General features: G+C 39.6%; 1 protein-coding gene across 13 annotated transcripts in view; it reads right to left on the bottom strand.

Moving 5' to 3' along the window:
• syngap1b (synaptic Ras GTPase activating protein 1b) overlaps positions 1–17,950 on the bottom strand; it is a 215,110-nt gene that overhangs the window by 14,344 nt on the left and 182,816 nt on the right. For 12 of the 13 annotated variants that reach the window (XM_085178260.1, XM_085178259.1, XM_085178265.1 and 9 more), the window contains 4 exons: positions 14,634–15,068; positions 14,184–14,357; positions 13,576–13,787; positions 7,974–8,046 (listed from right to left, as the gene is read on the bottom strand). In XM_085178260.1, coding sequence (XP_085034386.1) covers positions 7,974–8,046; positions 13,576–13,787; positions 14,184–14,357; positions 14,634–15,068 — 894 coding nt within the window. Of the gene's footprint in view, positions 1–7,973; positions 8,047–9,155; positions 12,547–13,575; positions 13,788–14,183; positions 14,358–14,633; positions 15,069–17,950 lie in introns of those variants that run through there. The other variant, XM_085178269.1, reaches the window with a different exon arrangement.

The following is a 17,950-nucleotide window of genomic DNA, read 5'->3' as shown; positions in this document are numbered from 1 at the left end:
CGAAAATAAATAAAATGAGGGACGACTTGTGCGCAAGTGGGGAGGGTCCGGAAGGGCGGTGAGGGTAGAGGAAATCAACAGCCACCCAAACAATACATACAAGGTGCACAACACAACATGAACAGAGAACAAGAACATAAATATACATATAAAATGCTTCCTAAGGCATATTTACATATATAATGGCAACCAGAGACACACAGCAGTGTCAGAGACGCAACAGCCTGAAAGCGTTAGAGCAGCATGCCATGCAGCGTATCATTAACAGAACTCATGCTTGTAGGATAAGAAAGAAAAAGGCGTTAAATCGTGCTCTCCAAACGCCATCTGCATCTGAAAGCAGCCGAATGTGTCATGTTTCCTGGTTCAGAAAGGTAAGAAGACAGCATGAAGAACATGCTTATATCAAACATGCAGTTATCAACGTTATGAAATATGTACACACTTTGAAAACCCAGAAAGACCCAGTTACACCAACACCATATGCAAAAAAAGAATATACTTTTTTTTAACAAATTTACTCTAACACACACACACACCTCGCTGAAACTCAAAGTTGCAAGAAATGAGCACAGGGAAAGGAAATAAATCTTAAATGAAGGAGACGCTGATGTGATTAATGTAACTACAACCTCAGGAAGTATTTTTCTCTTTGAATGCTGATAACTGATCAAAAGAACGGTTTAGAAAAATCTACAAATGATCAGTCCAACACTGTCAAAGACAAACTGTGTATGTTTCAAGTTACAAGACATTGTTATTACCTCTGTAAATTAAAAAGAAAAGTGATACTATTGCAGTGACATTTACAGGCTTCTGCTGCATCTTCATCCCTGTAAAGCCTACAAACATCTGCATGCCTGGGTGGAGTTATAGGTGGAATACTTTCAGGTTCTAAAAATGTGTTTTCCCTTCACATGTGTTGCAGTGTTTTAGTTCCCTGTTTGCAGTTCCCTAACTGCTTTACTTTACCTTACAGCTGAATCATCTCCTCTTTATTGTTTCAGGGCAGCTCTGTGTCCCAATGCATGCTTATGGAGGAGATTTATTAGGGGTGGGGGAAAAAATCGATACTGTGTAGTATGGTGATATTTTGTTTGCTAATAATGTATCGATACAGGGACAGCAGAAATCGATATTTTGTTACAAAAAGGTTTTTGTGCTCTGACTTCAGAGCATGTTGATCCTTTTTCTGAGCAAGAATCCTGACATTCCTTCACTGTCCAAATGTGTTTAACTTGTTTTTGGCAGCAATAAACATGACAGTTTACTTATTTTAATTTAAGACATGTTTTATTTTAATTAAGTTTAAAACTTTTTTATTTAATGTAAAATTATATTTTGTTTTAATTTACTTTCAAATTCTTCAGTTGCTGAAGGGGCTGCATAGTTTTCATAAACTGCATAGTTCAGAATAGCTATAATTGTACCAGATGGTTGCGTTCAGTTAAGTTGGACTAGACTGTAATACAAACCGTTCAGTTTGTCAACAATAAAACTGAAATGAGAGAAAGACTGAGTGTGAGACTTTGATATTAGATAAAATGAATATTGATAAAGTTTACCTTTATCTACAGAATCTGAATATCGCAAAATATTTTTAAAAATTGCAATAATATCGTATCGTGCGTTAAGTATTGTGATAATATCGTATCGTGGGATGTATGGTGATTCCCACCTCTAAGATTTACCCACAAATAAAAACATTATAACTGACTCAATGTTCAATTTCATTATGAATTAATTAGATTTTTGTCGTGAGCTTCCTAGCAGTAACCATTGCACAGGCACAAAAAAGGACCTAAAATTTAAAGTCACTGTTTACATTAGGCAAAAAAAAGCATTTAAAATATGTGTTAAATGTAAGATTAAAAAAAAAGAGAGAGGGCCAGATGCTGACTCAAGATGTGATCGATGTGGCCAGAATTCTGCCTCATTGTCACATATGTTTTGGACATGTCCTAATATCGCTACCTACTGGTCTAAAATATTTAAAACTTTGTCTTTTTTAAAAAACAGCTCCCCCAAGACCCAGTAATGGCACTATTTGGTGTAGCTACAGTTAAATACTTAAATAATAAACAAATTCGTGCTCTGAGTTTTATAACATTGCTTGCAAGACGCCTTATATTTCTAAATTGGAAAAATAAGGCCTCCCCAACTCATTCTGCTTTGTTAAGAGACACAATGTATCATTTACAGTTGGAGAAAATTAAATTCTCATTGAGAGATAATGTTAAACAGTTTTACCTAATTTGGCAACCCTTTATAGATTACTTTAATAAGTGGGTATGGCCTCCTCCCATATCTGCTCCAAGATTATATACATTGGTCTTTTTTTAATATATAGATATATGATTGTTTATATAATGGTAATTATATTTTATGTAAAAAGGATGGGGAGAGGAAGGAAGGGAAGGGGAAAAAGAGGGGAGAAAAAAAAAGAAAAAGAAAACTATGTTACTGTAAACGAGATACATACTTTGTTGCCTGATTTGAATAAAAAAAAGGAAAAAAAAAGAGAGAGAGAGAGGAAACTCTTGATTGTTTAAATCAAATCTTCTTATTTTTTTCCTTTTCTTTTTGGAGGCATTAGGACACTCTTGTGGAAAGGATTATGGCATTCTGCACCTGTGATATTATGTGAGGTCTAATTAAGTGTGGAGTGTTGTTTTGGAAGATGGTAGCAGTGGCCTGAGGAAACAACAGCACCATGGCTCACTCCCTATTAATTTACTCTCCCACCCCACACTCTCAGCTGCTGCGTGTGCACCACACATTAAAAGTGAAAGTTATCACGTTGGACTGAACTGCCTGCTCATCTTAAATGCTGAGGTGACAAGCACGAGTGCCTAAAGCTGAAATAGAAAACTAAATACTAACTTCTGACAAAACAGCCCAACAAAATGCTCACTCACAGTAATGGCTGTTTTAGCTCCGAGCGGTGCACATTAAAGGAACATTGCAGCAGTATCTTCCTTGTCACATCACATTTTCCCAGGGTTCAGCCATGTACAGCACATTAACATAAACTGGGGGATTATCATCTTTGAAATTACAAAGGTACAATGGAAACCTGAATATTACATAATTTATCAGATTAAACTGTCCTCATCTTTCATTTACATGGCACACGCTAACACGGTGAAGAAAGAAATCATCACCCCGGCCTAGTTTTATTAGTATAATCATCACTGATATGCTGACATTAGCTTGTAGCTGAAAGCATTAATGCTGTTCGAATGGTTTAACTTTACAGATACACTAAATTGACAAAATTACTGGGTCAGCTATATCTACAGGAGTTGCTTGGCCGTAAAAACTCATCTCATGAAGCTCCCGGCTCACATTTTTCATGCTGATGTTAATGTCAGAGAAGGTCTGGAGCTCTGCAGTTAGTGCAGGCAACTTTTACACACTGTGGACCTCAGCACTTGTCAATCCCACTCTGTAACTTTACATGGTCCGATACTGTTTACCTGAGTTGCTGTTGTTCCTAAACACTTCAGCTTTGTAATAATACCACTTACAGTTGATTTTGGAATATTTAGCAGGGAAGAAAATTCATGAACTGACGCTCAGACTCAGTGAGGTCTTTGAACGACCCATTGTTTTACAAGTATTTTCAAAGGCACACTGCATTTGATTTTATACACCCATTAAAATGTGTCTGTAAACGCCTGAATTTAAAGATTAAAAGGCCTGACCCAATATTTTTGTCAGTGAACCATGGTGAGAGTCATTATCCACAAATACATCATTTTTGGAACAGTGGAGAGCCTTGCAGTAGTGTCTGGACCTCTAAAATTACTCCAAGAGTGTGATGACTCATTCAGGAGGACCCAGAACAACATGTGAAGAACTGCAGGCCTCAGTTGAGGCAATGATTCAACAATAAGCAAGAAACTGGACAAAAATGGGAGAATTCCAAGGAGAAAACCACTGCTGACCAAAAAGAAGACTTTTGGGGAAATATTCTGTAGACTGACGAGGCAAAAGTTTAACGTTGTGGAAGTTGTGACTCGCATTGGTAAGTTTAGGGCCTGAAACTCAAGCACACTTGGGTTATGCAACCGGAAAATTATCCCAAAAGGTTTGGAGTTTGCCTAGTCAAAGTCGGAACTTAAATCAGATTGAGATACTTTGTTATGTCCGTGCACAGGCCATTCATGCTGGAAACCCCCCATTGTGGCTCAATTAAAACAATTCTGCGAAGAACAGTGGACCAAACCTCCTCCAAGTGATGTGAAAGACTCAGTTATCACATTGGAGTTCTTGCTGCCAAGGATGGGACAACAAGTTATTAGGTTTAGACTCAGCTACCACCTCTGCTCTCACTGTCACTCAGCACCAGATCTCAGCCCATAGGTGTACACCAGGGGTGGGCAACTCCAGGCCTCGGCAACTCCAGGCCTCGAGGGCTGGTGTCCCTGCAGGTTTTAGATGTCCTTGAACCAACACAGCTGATTTAAATGGCTAAATTAGCTCCTCACCATGTCCTGAAGTTCTCCAGAGGCCTGGTAACGAACTAATCATGTGATTCAGGTGTGTTGACCCAAGGTGAGATCTAAAACCTGCAGGACACCGGCCCTCAGGGCCTGGAATTGCCCACCCCTGGTGTACACCTATGACTGTACACCAAACCGACCCAACCAATGTCATCGTCAAGTATGCTGATGACGCTGTGGTTGGGCTCATCTCTGATACAGATGAGACAGCGTACAGGGCAGAGTTAGAGAACTTGAAGCTGAATGTCCTTAAAACCAAAGGACTCATAATGGACAGGAGGCACAGACAGGTCCACTCGCCCCTGATTATAAATGGAGAACAGCTGGAATTATTCTCCTGGGCACCCACATCTCTGCTGATCTCACCTGGACCCTCTCCTCCTGTCTGGGTGTTTGGTATACAGGGGCCATGACTGAGAACAGGCAGGCTGTGCAGAGGGTTATTAACACCACCCCCCAAAAATCATTGGCTGCCCTCTACTACCCCTGGAGGCCATCGCCACATCCTCCTGCCTCAGGTAAACCAGGGCCATCACAGGTGACTCCTTGCACCCCACCCACCACCTGTTTGACCCGCTGCTCACTGGTCAGCACACGTCCAGATCATGAAACAGCCTCTTCCCCTGTCAACAAACACTATCCCCCCACACCCCACGGCGAGCCATGGTCTGAGTAACTCCCATCACACAGGCCACGCACATATGTACTTATACTCAGACCAAGTCCTCTGCACTACTTCTGCACTTTGTATATATTCCTGCAGTTTGAAAAGATTTCACCTGTTTGTTATTTATTCCGGTTGTCTTACTATTTATATATTATTCCTGCACAGTTGCCATGGAGCAGCCATAATTTCGTTGTACAATGACAATAAAGGGCTATTTTATTCTATTGCATTCTAATATATGATTCTCTGAAATATGTAAGTGTGACAAAAAAAAGAAATTAAGAAGGGCATAGATACTTTTTTGCAGCGCTGTAAATGTTTAAATATAAGGATAAATTAGAATTTTTAAATTTGAATGAGCTGAATACATGAATACATTTGCATTTACTTTCCTTTTTTTCTCTTTTGCAGCTTGATTGTAATTCTGCAGTTGTAAGAAAACTTTTCTTGTGATTACAGAAATATGATTTGGTACTTTTAGCAAAATACATCTTTTCTGCTGACAGAGAACATGACTTATCATGATTCACTGTGCTTCTAAAAGTCCTGGGTTTTTCTTTCTTTGTTTTCCTTCTTAATATTTTAAAAAATCTGCAGTAAATCAAATTCTAAGTAGTGTTATCCATCTGGCACCAAATTTGGTTTATATGAAACATAACTTCTCCAACACCAGTCCAAACTCACAGGTTTATAAATCCATATAGACATTGAAATACTAATGCAGAACATTCTTGTGGGTCGTCTCAGAACATATAACGGTCACATCAGCTGTAATCATGACCACCAGAGTGACACTCGGAGCGTCTGTCAGCTCTTCTCTTTTTGCTTATTATTAATTTATTATTATTTTCAACTCTCTGCAGCTCGAAAGGTCAACTAGAAACCTACAATGAGGCATTTTTTAAAATAATTTTTCATGCAGTTAAATGAGTGACAATTCAAAAGTATGACCTAATGAATGAAGGAACATGTCAAGTTGGGTTACTGATTGAAAGGAAAAGAGTTATTCCTTCATTCAATGGTCACAATAGAATTTAATGCATTTAAATTTATATGTACAGCACCTGAAATTGTAATGCCTTATATAGTTCTTATCATGTTGGATTAGCAACAAAACTCTCGCGTTAAATTACTAAAATTTGAGAATTCATTAAATTTTCTACCTCACAATCCTTCACGTCATGATACAACCGTCTGACGTCTATTTAAAAAAAAAACCTCTAAAAATCTACATACAAATCAATTTTATGGATTCATGGATGCCTCCAATTATTTTTAATATATTCTTGTGTATTTAATGTCTTTTTGGAAACTATGAGTTTGCAAATGAGTATGCTGCAAATGGGACACAACATTTGCAATTCTTCATATTTTTCATGGTATAATTTCCAGGTTACGTGAGTCACACCAGAGTTTATGGGTGAAACCACGGCTACGTTAGACTTAGTTATAGCAAACATAGTGACACAGAAACCATACAAATCAGTGTCAGACGTGACAACGACTGCTACAGCAGCTGAAGCTAGAACTTTGAGACTTTTATCTGTGAAATTTGCTTTATAAATACATCTTACTTACTTACCTACTACAATGAAAAAATATCTTCACTTTTTCACACTCCATTACATTTAATATATAAAGTGTTTTGCATGGTAACAAAACAACTTTTAAATTTCCTGGGCCCATTATAGGGCTGAATTAGCCTACTTGGTCTCAAATCTCATCTAATTGAATCCCTCTCTGTGAAAGAACTGCCGCTAACTGAATGAATATGATTGTTTACACCTAATATTGCATTTTATTTTTATTGCACTATAGAGGCTGCTGAGAAACATTTCATTTGAGCTTGTGTACTTCTGTAAATAGCATCCGAAATGACAAGAAACACTCTTGAATCTTGCAAAGTGAATAAGTGCAAAAGGTAAGTTCTACGCATGTACCATGTCATACAACTTCATATAATGTATTAATATATATTACTCAGCTACACTTAATTGATAAATTTACTATAGAATCTAATTTATAAGAGAGATAAGTTGACAAATTATGATGTAATCTCCTTGAGGTGATTACATTGATCCCTGAGGCAAATTTACAAGCTATATGTTTACATTTAATTAAATCAGCACAACTTGTACAGGTCACAGCATTAAAGATAACAACACAGCAAAGATCATGTTCCAATAATATTTCTACATTTGAGTTATATATATATCAACTCATATGACTCATGTTTGAAAGTGGGCTTGCTCAATTTGACAGGATGGCAGGATAAGGAAGGGGGTGGGTTTTGGGGCATGAAATGAGAAGCACTGAGGAAGGAGAGCTCCCGAAGACACAGCACCACCATCACGCAGCGTACAATACAGTAAGACGTGAGCTTCAGCTGTTCAGTAATCTGTGCGAAAGGGGAGCCACCAGGAGTTTTAACCCCAACATGCTCGGCAGAAAGGTTTCACAGAAGCAACTACAAAACTGGCAACATCACCACAGACCCAGATACGTTCACAAACCCAGCTAGAGTCAGACATCCTGATAGCTTGAGTTTAAGAATACAAACAGCATTCTTTCATCTCTCATCTTCAAAGCCCCCGCGTATGTTGGCAGACGAATGGCAGTCAAACCCAAACAGGACAGGTCAGGGACAGGGCAAGGCAGAGGCAGATCAGAGGGACCACATACACACAGCAAACGAAATCATATCAATAACAGAGGGGGGGAAAGAGAGGTAGGATGGAGAAAGAAGATAGCACGGGCCACCGTACGAACTCGACGACAGAAGAAGCAGTCTCACAGACCTGATCAGCGAAAATCCTGGTTTTTGGCTCAAGGATGGCTCCTCCTCTTATCTCATCCTCCACAGCCATGAGTCTTGGAAGCAGAGAAAGAGAGAGGGGGAGAGAGAAAGTAGGGAAGGGGGGTGACAGAAGGAGAGGGAGTATTATGAATTCAAAATGATACTTAACAAGATGTTGAGCAGATGCATCTCCAACATCTGGCTCAACGACATCACAGTGATACGATGCTGATCTCCTGTATCTCAAATCTAAATCTCAAATACTGATAGGAAGCACAATCTTTTGAGCCACCGAGCAGCAGGAACGTAAGCCGTGCTTTATGAGGCACTGCCAATTTTCACAGGTGGAGCCTTGTTTCGTCCCCATGGGATTTATCAAAGTATTTCTTCCCAATTTAAGGTGTTTTCAAAGCGCAATTACAGCCAACAGTGGAAAATTACACCCGGTTGTGTGACGTGAATGTTCAGTAACTGATCCCCATCATCCCCAGGGAATTTCCCCATCTTGCGTAACATGGACTGACCAAGGCGGAAAAATCCTTTGACTAATCATTTCAAAGACTCTGCTCGCAGATACAAGCGAGAGTCCGGCTGCAGTTTTCATGAGCCAGCAAACAGTGCAGGTTTCCCAGCTTTCATGATTATTTAAGTGCCAAGGATAGAGTCATTCAATGATATTTCTCACAAAGCGTTATCTTACACTTATTGGCCAACTGGCTAGATTGTGGATATTGTCATTTGGTGTAAATGCCAAGTAGAAGTTACCGTGAATAAAGAAAGACCTCTCAACATCACAGACTTCAATGCATCGCCTTCATGATTTTCCATGTTTTACTTTTTTTTTTAATCGTAGCTGACAGCAGACGAAGAAACATCCTTTATTTTCTTAACATGAAACATGACTGTTGGAATGTTATCCCTTTATAATAGTCAACTATTGAGTAATCTTGCAAACGCATGTCAATTTGTCAAAGTAAAACAAGGTGGAAGATTGTCACTTGTGCATTCATTAAGCCACTAATCCAATCAAATAGTTGACAGGAACATTTAATTGGCGCCACGCAGGAATAAATACACCACAAATCAAGTCGTGCTGTGTCACTCAAAGCTAGTCCCCTCCACCACATCCATATCACTTTATTAAGAACACAGAGTTTGACAATAAAGAACGAAAATCCACAGGTGAAGTTTCAAACATAAGCGTTTGGATGTTTTATTCCATAAATAATGTACAATGTTGAGAGTTTGGTTGGTTTTTTTTTTACAAAAGAAGAGAAGAAGGAAAAGAAAAGAGTCAATCATAAGCACACACAGAAATATTAGCACTGTCCCAAAAAACAATGGAATGTAACATGGGCATACAGCATTAAGATTCTGACATGACTCCAAAAAGGCAGACAATGATTCATGTGGGTGATATGTTACAAAAAGAAGAGGAAAAAAAAAGAAGTTATATATCCAGGTGTACTTCAAGTAGAGTGCTTTTGAGGTCAAGTCATTAGTCAAAACAATGCGTGTATGTACCAACATGAGGTCACAAAGTCTGAATATTTTGCTACAGAGGAAAAAGGCAAAAGACAAATAGGATGTAAAGTTAATGAAAAGCAAAAGGAAAGACAGACCTGCGTCAAACAGCAGCTGCAGATATGCTCTCTATTTTTTGTAAACTTACCTGATAACATCTAATTCGTGTTGATACGGCAAGTTTAACCCGACCTCGTGACATATTTGAGCTTACTCTGCACTTTAATCGCACATTACAAATAATTTTAACATAAATTAAAGCGACGTCTTTTTGTCAGTCAAACATAAACGAAACAAGTAAACTAAAAGTGTTTTAAATATACAAAAAACAACCATGCAATCAACCCAAGTCCCCAGTACAGAACAGCATGTTAATATGCATTTAAAAAACAGTATGTTTGACTTACATTTGACTGACGGATCGAATTGATCACATTGTTTATTTATGTAAAAACGATGCAATCCAAATGGATGCAGTTAAAACGCACATTAAACCAAATTCTTCTTTGAGTGCATTTGTTTAAAATAAACAACGCAACTGTTTGACACAGGTCTATATGAAAGTGAGCAAAAACCCTTGGCTGTTGCTACAAGCCATGTCAATCACACACACATCAAGCCAAAACTCGTCACCACTATGAATTCATTTGCAAGATTTAAACAGAGTTTCTGCTGTTGTACAATCTATACAGCCTATCAATATATGCTTGCTACAAAGAGAGGCAGGTATACTGACACCAGAATATTATCTAAGACTCTGGAGAGGGAAAATAAATAGAAAAGAATATGTTCCTTTTAATACTTAAATCATATTTTAACTGCATAAGTTAAATGACAGTCTAACTCTCTTAAACAACTATTCTGATCACCACGTCACCGGACACCACCAATGACGGACTGCAGGTCAAAAACAAAATCATACCAAGCATTTACAGCAAAAAATCATACAGAGATGAGAAAGTCAGTTTTGCTTTAATTAATAAATAATATAAATTTCAATCTTTCATTAAAATGCAGATAAGTTCACAAGCACCATACAGGTCATCAAAAAAAAGAAAAAACAACCCATAAACAATAGAAAAAAAACCCAACTTAGGATTTAAGAACACATTTTGCAGAACATACTGCTGTCAAAAGCTCACGTCATTGTCGTCATGTTGTCTCTGTGGTGTTTTGCATTTTACAGTATTCCAGGTCTATATTTTGTATGTTTACATACTGCAGATGGCACCTGGTAAAAGATTTTGGCAGGAAGTCACTGTTTTCGTTATCTACACAAGATGCATACAATACACCTCCTCGGGATCCTGCATGTGCATTCGGCACAAACAGCACACGCAGACACATGCTGCATCTGTTATTGCGCTTCTCCTGCTAAAAAGTTAGCTATTGCAAGGTTAAAATAGTAATCTCACTCTCAATAGAATTCATATACATCACATTTCTTATACTACTATTATTATGGCTCTTGCATTACTGAATTTACTATGCTATGGGTTATAGTTAAAATAGATTATTACTATGACAGGTGCAATTAAGACCATTAAGTCCCCTCCCCCCCTTTCTGCTGCAAATTCAATGCATCTCGTCAATATAAATCTCTTCAGTTCACAGCAAAGAGCTCGGGGAAGATAAATAGTTTCATTCATATTTAAAATTAAAGTCTTTTGACCAAAAAAATATGAGAGCCTGTAGCCAACTAATGGAATAACTACCCTAAAGAAAACAATAAAAATACAAGTGCTACAGGTAAAGTGGATTCAGTGTTTAACCTAGCATGACCTAAAACTCAATATTCGGCTTTGGTTTAAATTAGATTGTTGAGAACAAAATGTGTACCTGGTCTAATGACATAGGTCGGATTTGCTCTGAGCTTAAAGCAAATTCTATGCACGGAACATTAAGGCTTCTCTGAAAAAAAGAAATCGCTCCAACTTGAAACATAACGCTGAGTATTTTAGGTCTGCAGATAAAGAGTTGGTTTTTTTTCCAAGCCTACACAGGAGCCATGAAATTAAGGTCACGACTAAGGGCTCCATTAGCAGAACCTGAGCTTGCTTTTGCATCAACATAATATATATATATATGTTTATATATCTGAATGTGAAAATTGAACATAAAAGTCAATTTAAGGTGAAACATAACATAAGGCTATGGTTGCACTTGTTATTTCGCTGATATTCTGAAGTCCGATCAACAGGACGTCTACATTATTTGCATTGCTCGTGTGTGTGCATTAGAGCTGCAATGCTCTGCATGACCTGGGCTGGCTCAGTGAATTGTGTGTAAAATTGACTCGGAAGCATCCAGATCTGCTACTTACTGTAATTCATCCTTGTGTGGTCAGATGATAAAAGGTCCCACAAGTTACAAGTTTAAGCCTCGAAAACAGCAGCTAATAACTGCACGTTGTGCTTCATGTGTACAGCACTCTCCTTAAGCTTTAACTTCAGGGGAGCAGTAATCAAGGGTTTTGCTTTAAGTGCTCTGACAAAGTTTCTGTAGTATAGGGCATAGCTCATTTATGCCTTTATACCGACTGATTCAGGTTTGTCTCTGATGTTCTCCCCTCTTCATTTCACATCAAGTGTTGTTAAAAAAAGAGAGAGGTATTAGTCCCCATGTTCACTCTGGAGAAGTAAAAAAAAACCATCAGCAGTCCTTCAGTGAACACGGTTCACCTTGATTTAAAATGGAAGAGCTAATATTAAACCGTGGTCTTCCATAGTCCGGTGCCCGAAGGTCCAAAACAATTCTTTGAGTTGGTTTAAAAAGTGCAGACATGTTTCTGAAGTTTTACAACTCCCCATCCTTTTGTGCTTTTACGGTGCAATCTCGTGGGAGGATCGTTTGAAAATTCTGCTAACTGGAATCATCCTGCATGATCCCAAAATCCAGATTTGTTCATAAACAAACAGCTGATGGTGAGTGTGACAGCACAGGATAAAGGAGGACGTTTTAATGGCGGTTATATACAAGGTTAGGCCTTTTAAGATGTTTTTCCATAAAAGACGAGCAGGACTCTCTGTCTTCATTCCAAGTCTTCTTTCCTGGAGTGGATTAGAAGTGGCAATATTCTCTGTCACAGTTATCCACCCTTCAGTTGCAGACCACAGACTATTATAAGATGTAAAAACACTGCAATATTTTCATGTAGTTTTAAGTGTCTTTTCACTGAAAAATAAAAACAAAATTAAATGCAGGGCACCGTTGCTAATATGCGGTCACACGTAAAATGCTCACGGAGTCCTTAAAACCCAGCAAATGTTTGGTTTTTGTGCCTGAAAAATACAACTGAGACACGATCAATACTCAACCCTTTTTTCCCCATCAACTGCTTAATTTGCGAGCGATCAATAAAAGTTAAGACTGCACTGACAATAAAAGCCCCATTACAATTTTGCACAAGCACTCGAGAAATTAGGGCTCAGCTGGAGTTCTCTGCAGTTGTCCAAATATGATGCTCTTGAATAACAAATAAAGCATGTTGGGAGGTTATGACCGCATTTAAATTTGCTACGGCAAGAGCTCGGAGGACAATCAAAGACTCTTTTGTCCAGCTTAACTAAGCTGAAGAGAAACAACCACCACGGGAACATCTCCTGCATGCTTATCTAAGATAAAGATCTTTGTCTTCTGCATTACAGTCTATTATTTAATTTGCCACTCATTACATGTCTGCAGCTTTGGCTTGCAATATAAAGCTCCCATCCTTTCTCATAGGCTACAGCGCTTTATGAAATCTCCTTATCTTGTAATATTCTTTTCAAGATAACAACCTCTGGTAAATAGAGTCTTATTCCGATGTGCAATGTATATATTGCCAGTAACAACTGCTTCATTTCCATGTTTCATCCTGTTAAACAGAATCCAATATGCTAACGCCTGCCTGTGGAGTCCTCCGCAGAAGTATAAGAAGTCTTTTTAATTAACGCTAGCAATCAGAATTTTATAGAAAAGATCATTTTTTCCACAAAAACCCTGTAACAGAAGAAAAAGAAAGACTACGGCCCACCAATGGCCTCCTTATACAAGACCACAAGTCTTTTCCCTCCATCCCAACAACAGCTTCCATTTACCTGCTAATTATTCCTTTAATTTGGGAGTCTTTCTCCACTTGCTGCTGCCGTAGCCTCCTCTCACTGTCCTCGAGACGATTCTGGTACTGTAGGAGGATCTTATTGGTCTGCTGCTCCTGCGTGAGGAGCCTCCGTTCATACTCCTCCAGCTTTTTGTGGGACATCATCAAGCGCTCCTTCAGGGAGTTGATCTCCTCCTCGTACTCCCGTACCTGAGGTAGAGATGTGAAAAGAATGATAAATTAGAGCGGTTTATTGCGACGCTGGTGCGTACACGCCTTGCTTTCTTGGTCACTGCAGTGCCTGGTGGATTTGAGTTCTCTAAACACGTTCATGAAAGCATTGGAAACCACCTCCAGATATTCTAAATTTGGCCGGCTGCCTTTATAAAGGCTGAGCTACAGTAAATATACCAAACTGCAGAAAAAGAAAAATAATGCAAATAATGAACATTTGGCTCATGGCTTTTGTTTCCCACAGTTTGAGACCTCTGGACTTCTGCGTCAAGATCAAATCTGAGTGCCATCTGCTCAGAAATGACAGACATAACTCAATGTTCCTCTGACTTCAACTGAAATGTTAATTAAATACTTAAAAATTAAACCTACCCTATCCATGCGTGACTCATCCATGCTTTTTGAGTACTCCTTAAGTTTGAATTCCTCACGGTCAATCCGAGAACTTTCAATGTCAGCGGACAGATGAGGCATGTTGGAGACCCAGGCCACCGTCCGCTCATTGGCTGGCGTTGGGGGATTGAGGGTAGACGGAGTCTGGGAGCCCTGGGAAGAAAGGTCAGCACACTGAATATGAGAATATGAATTTTTAATTGGGTGAAAGTCACTTGCATAAATTTGGTGCACGATGTTACCCAAAATGCCTCAGTGCTACACGAGCCCTGGTGGCTCCCAAGCACTTAATCTTGAATGTCAGTTTTATCCCCTAGATAAGCTAAACCCTGACATCTTACACGTTGTTGTTGACAAATAGCTGTGAGCACAGGTGCTAAAGAAAAAAATATAGATAAGTTAGATATTAGGAGAGTGTGCAGCAGTTACCTGTTTGCTCATCGTGGGTTTGAGCAGGTGCTGCTGTTGCTGAGGCTGCTGCTGTGGTGACTGTTGAGTGCTCTGACTGGTGGTTCCCTGCGGACTCTGGCTTTCCCTGACAGAGCTCTGCTGGTGGGGCAGGCCCGGGGCAGTGTTGTCTTTGACGGAGAGCTGCCGGGGCCCATGCTGCCTGCCGTAGCCGGATTCCGGCGACTGGAGAAGGTTTCCGCTTTGCGGCCTAGTTTTTGCAGGAGCAGAGGGTGCAGCAGCTGCGCTGACGGACAGCTGATGGGAGGTCTGGGATTTGACACGCTGGGTGGGAGGCGGAGCAACAGAACTCTGGCGCATAGGTTGGACTGTGGAGGGAGGCGTGGTGGCCAGGGAGGAATGGGAGGTTCCCGTCTGGGAGGCCATGCCCATCATTTGTTGCTGTTGGAGATTATCCTTGAAAAACACGTGAATGATAAATTAACATTTATACTGATTCACTTATCAGATTGGAAAAAAATTCAGTGGGTTGCCACACTCGGGTAAATTGCCTCAAATACAGAAGTTCAGTTCGAATGATGAATTGATGTGTTTCAAGCATTTTGAGATTCAGTCTATGAAGGTGATGTAACAGTAGAAATATGGAGTTATTATTCATCTCTTCCACAGTGTGCCTTTTGCCTTGTCTCCCTCGCCTCCCCCCCAACCAGTCGCAACAGATGGCTGCACCTCCCTGAGCCAAGTTCTGCTGGACGTTTCTTCCTGTTAAAAGGGAGTTTTTTATTCCCACTGTTGCTAAAGTGCTTGCTCATAGGGGGTCATTTGATTGTTGGGGTTTTCTCTGTATTATTGTAGTATCTTTACCTCCGTCATGTTTGTCTCCAATGCAGCAACTGACTTCGTCATTTCGCCCATACGGTTATCTATGCTGTCCAGTTTAGTTCCGAATACACTAAACTCGGAGCGCAACGACTGAAGTTCAGCTAACACCGTGCTAAGGTCAGTGTTGCCAACTTAGCGACTTTGTCGCTATATTTAGCGAGTTTTCAGGCCCCCTTAGCGACTTTTGTTTTCTAAAAGGCGACTAGCGACAAATCCAGCGACTTTTTCTGGTGTTATTGGAGACTTATTTATGACGACTTTTTGACGTGAAAGCGCGTAACGCTTTTGCTCTCAACAAGCAGCGGTGCTACAGCGCTCACGGGCGGAGGATAGTCCTCCCCCAGCTGCTATCAGGGCAGGAGATGTTCACGCCTGTGCATCACAACTGCAAATGAATCGCGCATGAGCGAAGCCGCTGCTCCCGCACTGACAGTAACGCAATCAGTTCTTCTTTTACTGTGATGCTGTTTTGTGGATCACAAGGTTTAAAACTACTTATAAACACACACTCACACACAGTAACTCCACCAGAGTGCCTATTTCGGGTCACTTTTGCCGGTCAAAGCCCGGATAAAGGAGCAGGGTTGGAATTGTGACATTAAAAAAAACAATAATTGCTAAAATAAATTTAATTTGTAGTTCTAAATAAACTCTAAATGCATTTAGGACGTTTTTTACTCACTTTGTCTCTTCCACGATGTTATTTCTCTCTCCAACAACGTAGGTTACAATTACATTAGCATGACCAATTATGCAAATTAGGTGATGACGTCATTTAGCGACTTTTAGGACAACCAATAGCGATTTTCCTTACTGAGGAGTTGGCAACACTGGCTAAGGTCACCCATGCTACTAGCGCTAGCAGCTCCCTCGCTGTTTTCAGGCGTTGCCAAAATGTCGGTTTTAACTGGTTTTTGGGAACCGCGTTTTCGGGTGAAAATACCACAGTCCTTGAGATTAGTCGTTTTTGACATTTTCCAATAGCAGTTAAGTTTCTAGTTTTGGGTTGTTCTGGGTTTTTACTGCAGGTTACACGGAGCAACCACATTATGCTGCCATCTTGGTCCGCGGCTCCATAGCGCCCCATTGTAGTATCTTTAATAATAATAATGTTATACTTTATTGATCCCTGTGGGGAAATTCCTCTCTGCATTTAACCCATTCACTGTGAAGCAGTGAATGAAGCACTTTACCTTACAATATTACGCACCTTGAGGTGACTGTTGTTGTAATTTGGGGCTATATAAAACAAATTGAATTGAATTTAAATTAACTGCATTGCTTTAATAATTCTACTGACTACTTCAAGGGCCCATCTAAACCTTCAGTTAGCTCCAGTGCTTTATTCTAGCTCAGTAACTTGCTCAAGCACCCTTAGACATAAAGACCAGATGGGCTGAAGATTCATCCACTAACCCTCCAATAAAAGGACAACCCACTTTACCCAATCAAATTCCAGCTTACAGCACCTGGTATCAGCACCAGACACTCAAGGATCCAAGTACTAACCAGGCCTGATTCTGCTTAGCTTCCTAGATTGGATAAAACTGGGAATTGACAGAACCAATGCAGCCCCTTGTTGGATGAGGCAACTTGTTGTGTTTTGGCTTTTACATTGGTGCTCCTGCAGTGTGATGTGTGATGTAATGTAATGTGATGTAATGCAAAAAGCGAGACACTTTTTCAAGTTTGACCCGGTACGCCATGTTTATGACAGGTTTACGTTGTCCTGGTTAATGTCAAGCTGTCATCACAAAGACATATCAATCAATGTAACTTTGTAATAACAATGACATCGTGACACTTAATGACAACAATCATAAACATTCACAAAGACTTGTGACTTTGTGACAAGAAGACTTCGTCATGACTTCTTATGATGGCGTCATGTCTTAAGATCATCCCTAAAAAAAAGTGTGTTACCATCACACTAGACGAAGAAAAACTGCAAATCAGAATCAGAATTATATATTATCAATTAATATATATTATATATTCCTAATAAATGTTGGAATAAAGAGATCTTTTTGGTGATTGACTCTTAAAGCTCGGCTCCACTGTCAAAGAAAGGCCCAATTTTTGGGGGTTTCAGTAAACATGTTCAAAAGTTTTTGGGCCTAGTTGACAGTTTCAGGTCTTACTGATCAAAACATGAAGTTCATGTGATGTCTAAGCTTGCTAAGATGAAAACAGATCATTGCAAATCTATCGGTGACATCACGGTGGCTACGTTGATCTGCGTTTTATAAACCGGCCCACATTTTGCTTAACATGTGAACAATTACACATCCACTACATTCCAGGAGAAAATCACAGCCGCATTTTTGAATCATCGCTGATTTTTCTGCAGTAGCCTCTCCCAGCCACTGGGCTGGGCTCAGCAATTTTATGGTTCCAGTCTTTTTTATCAGGTTCTAGAGAAAGCACTGCTTCGGAGCAAAAGAGGTATGAAGTAT

This window comes from Neolamprologus multifasciatus, chromosome 11 (assembly GCF_963576455.1).
Source record: "Neolamprologus multifasciatus chromosome 11, fNeoMul1.2, whole genome shotgun sequence".
Lineage (NCBI taxonomy): Eukaryota > Metazoa > Chordata > Actinopteri > Cichliformes > Cichlidae > Neolamprologus > Neolamprologus multifasciatus.
Note: the sequence above shows the minus strand (reverse complement) of the source record. Positions and strands in the feature narration are given on the sequence as shown.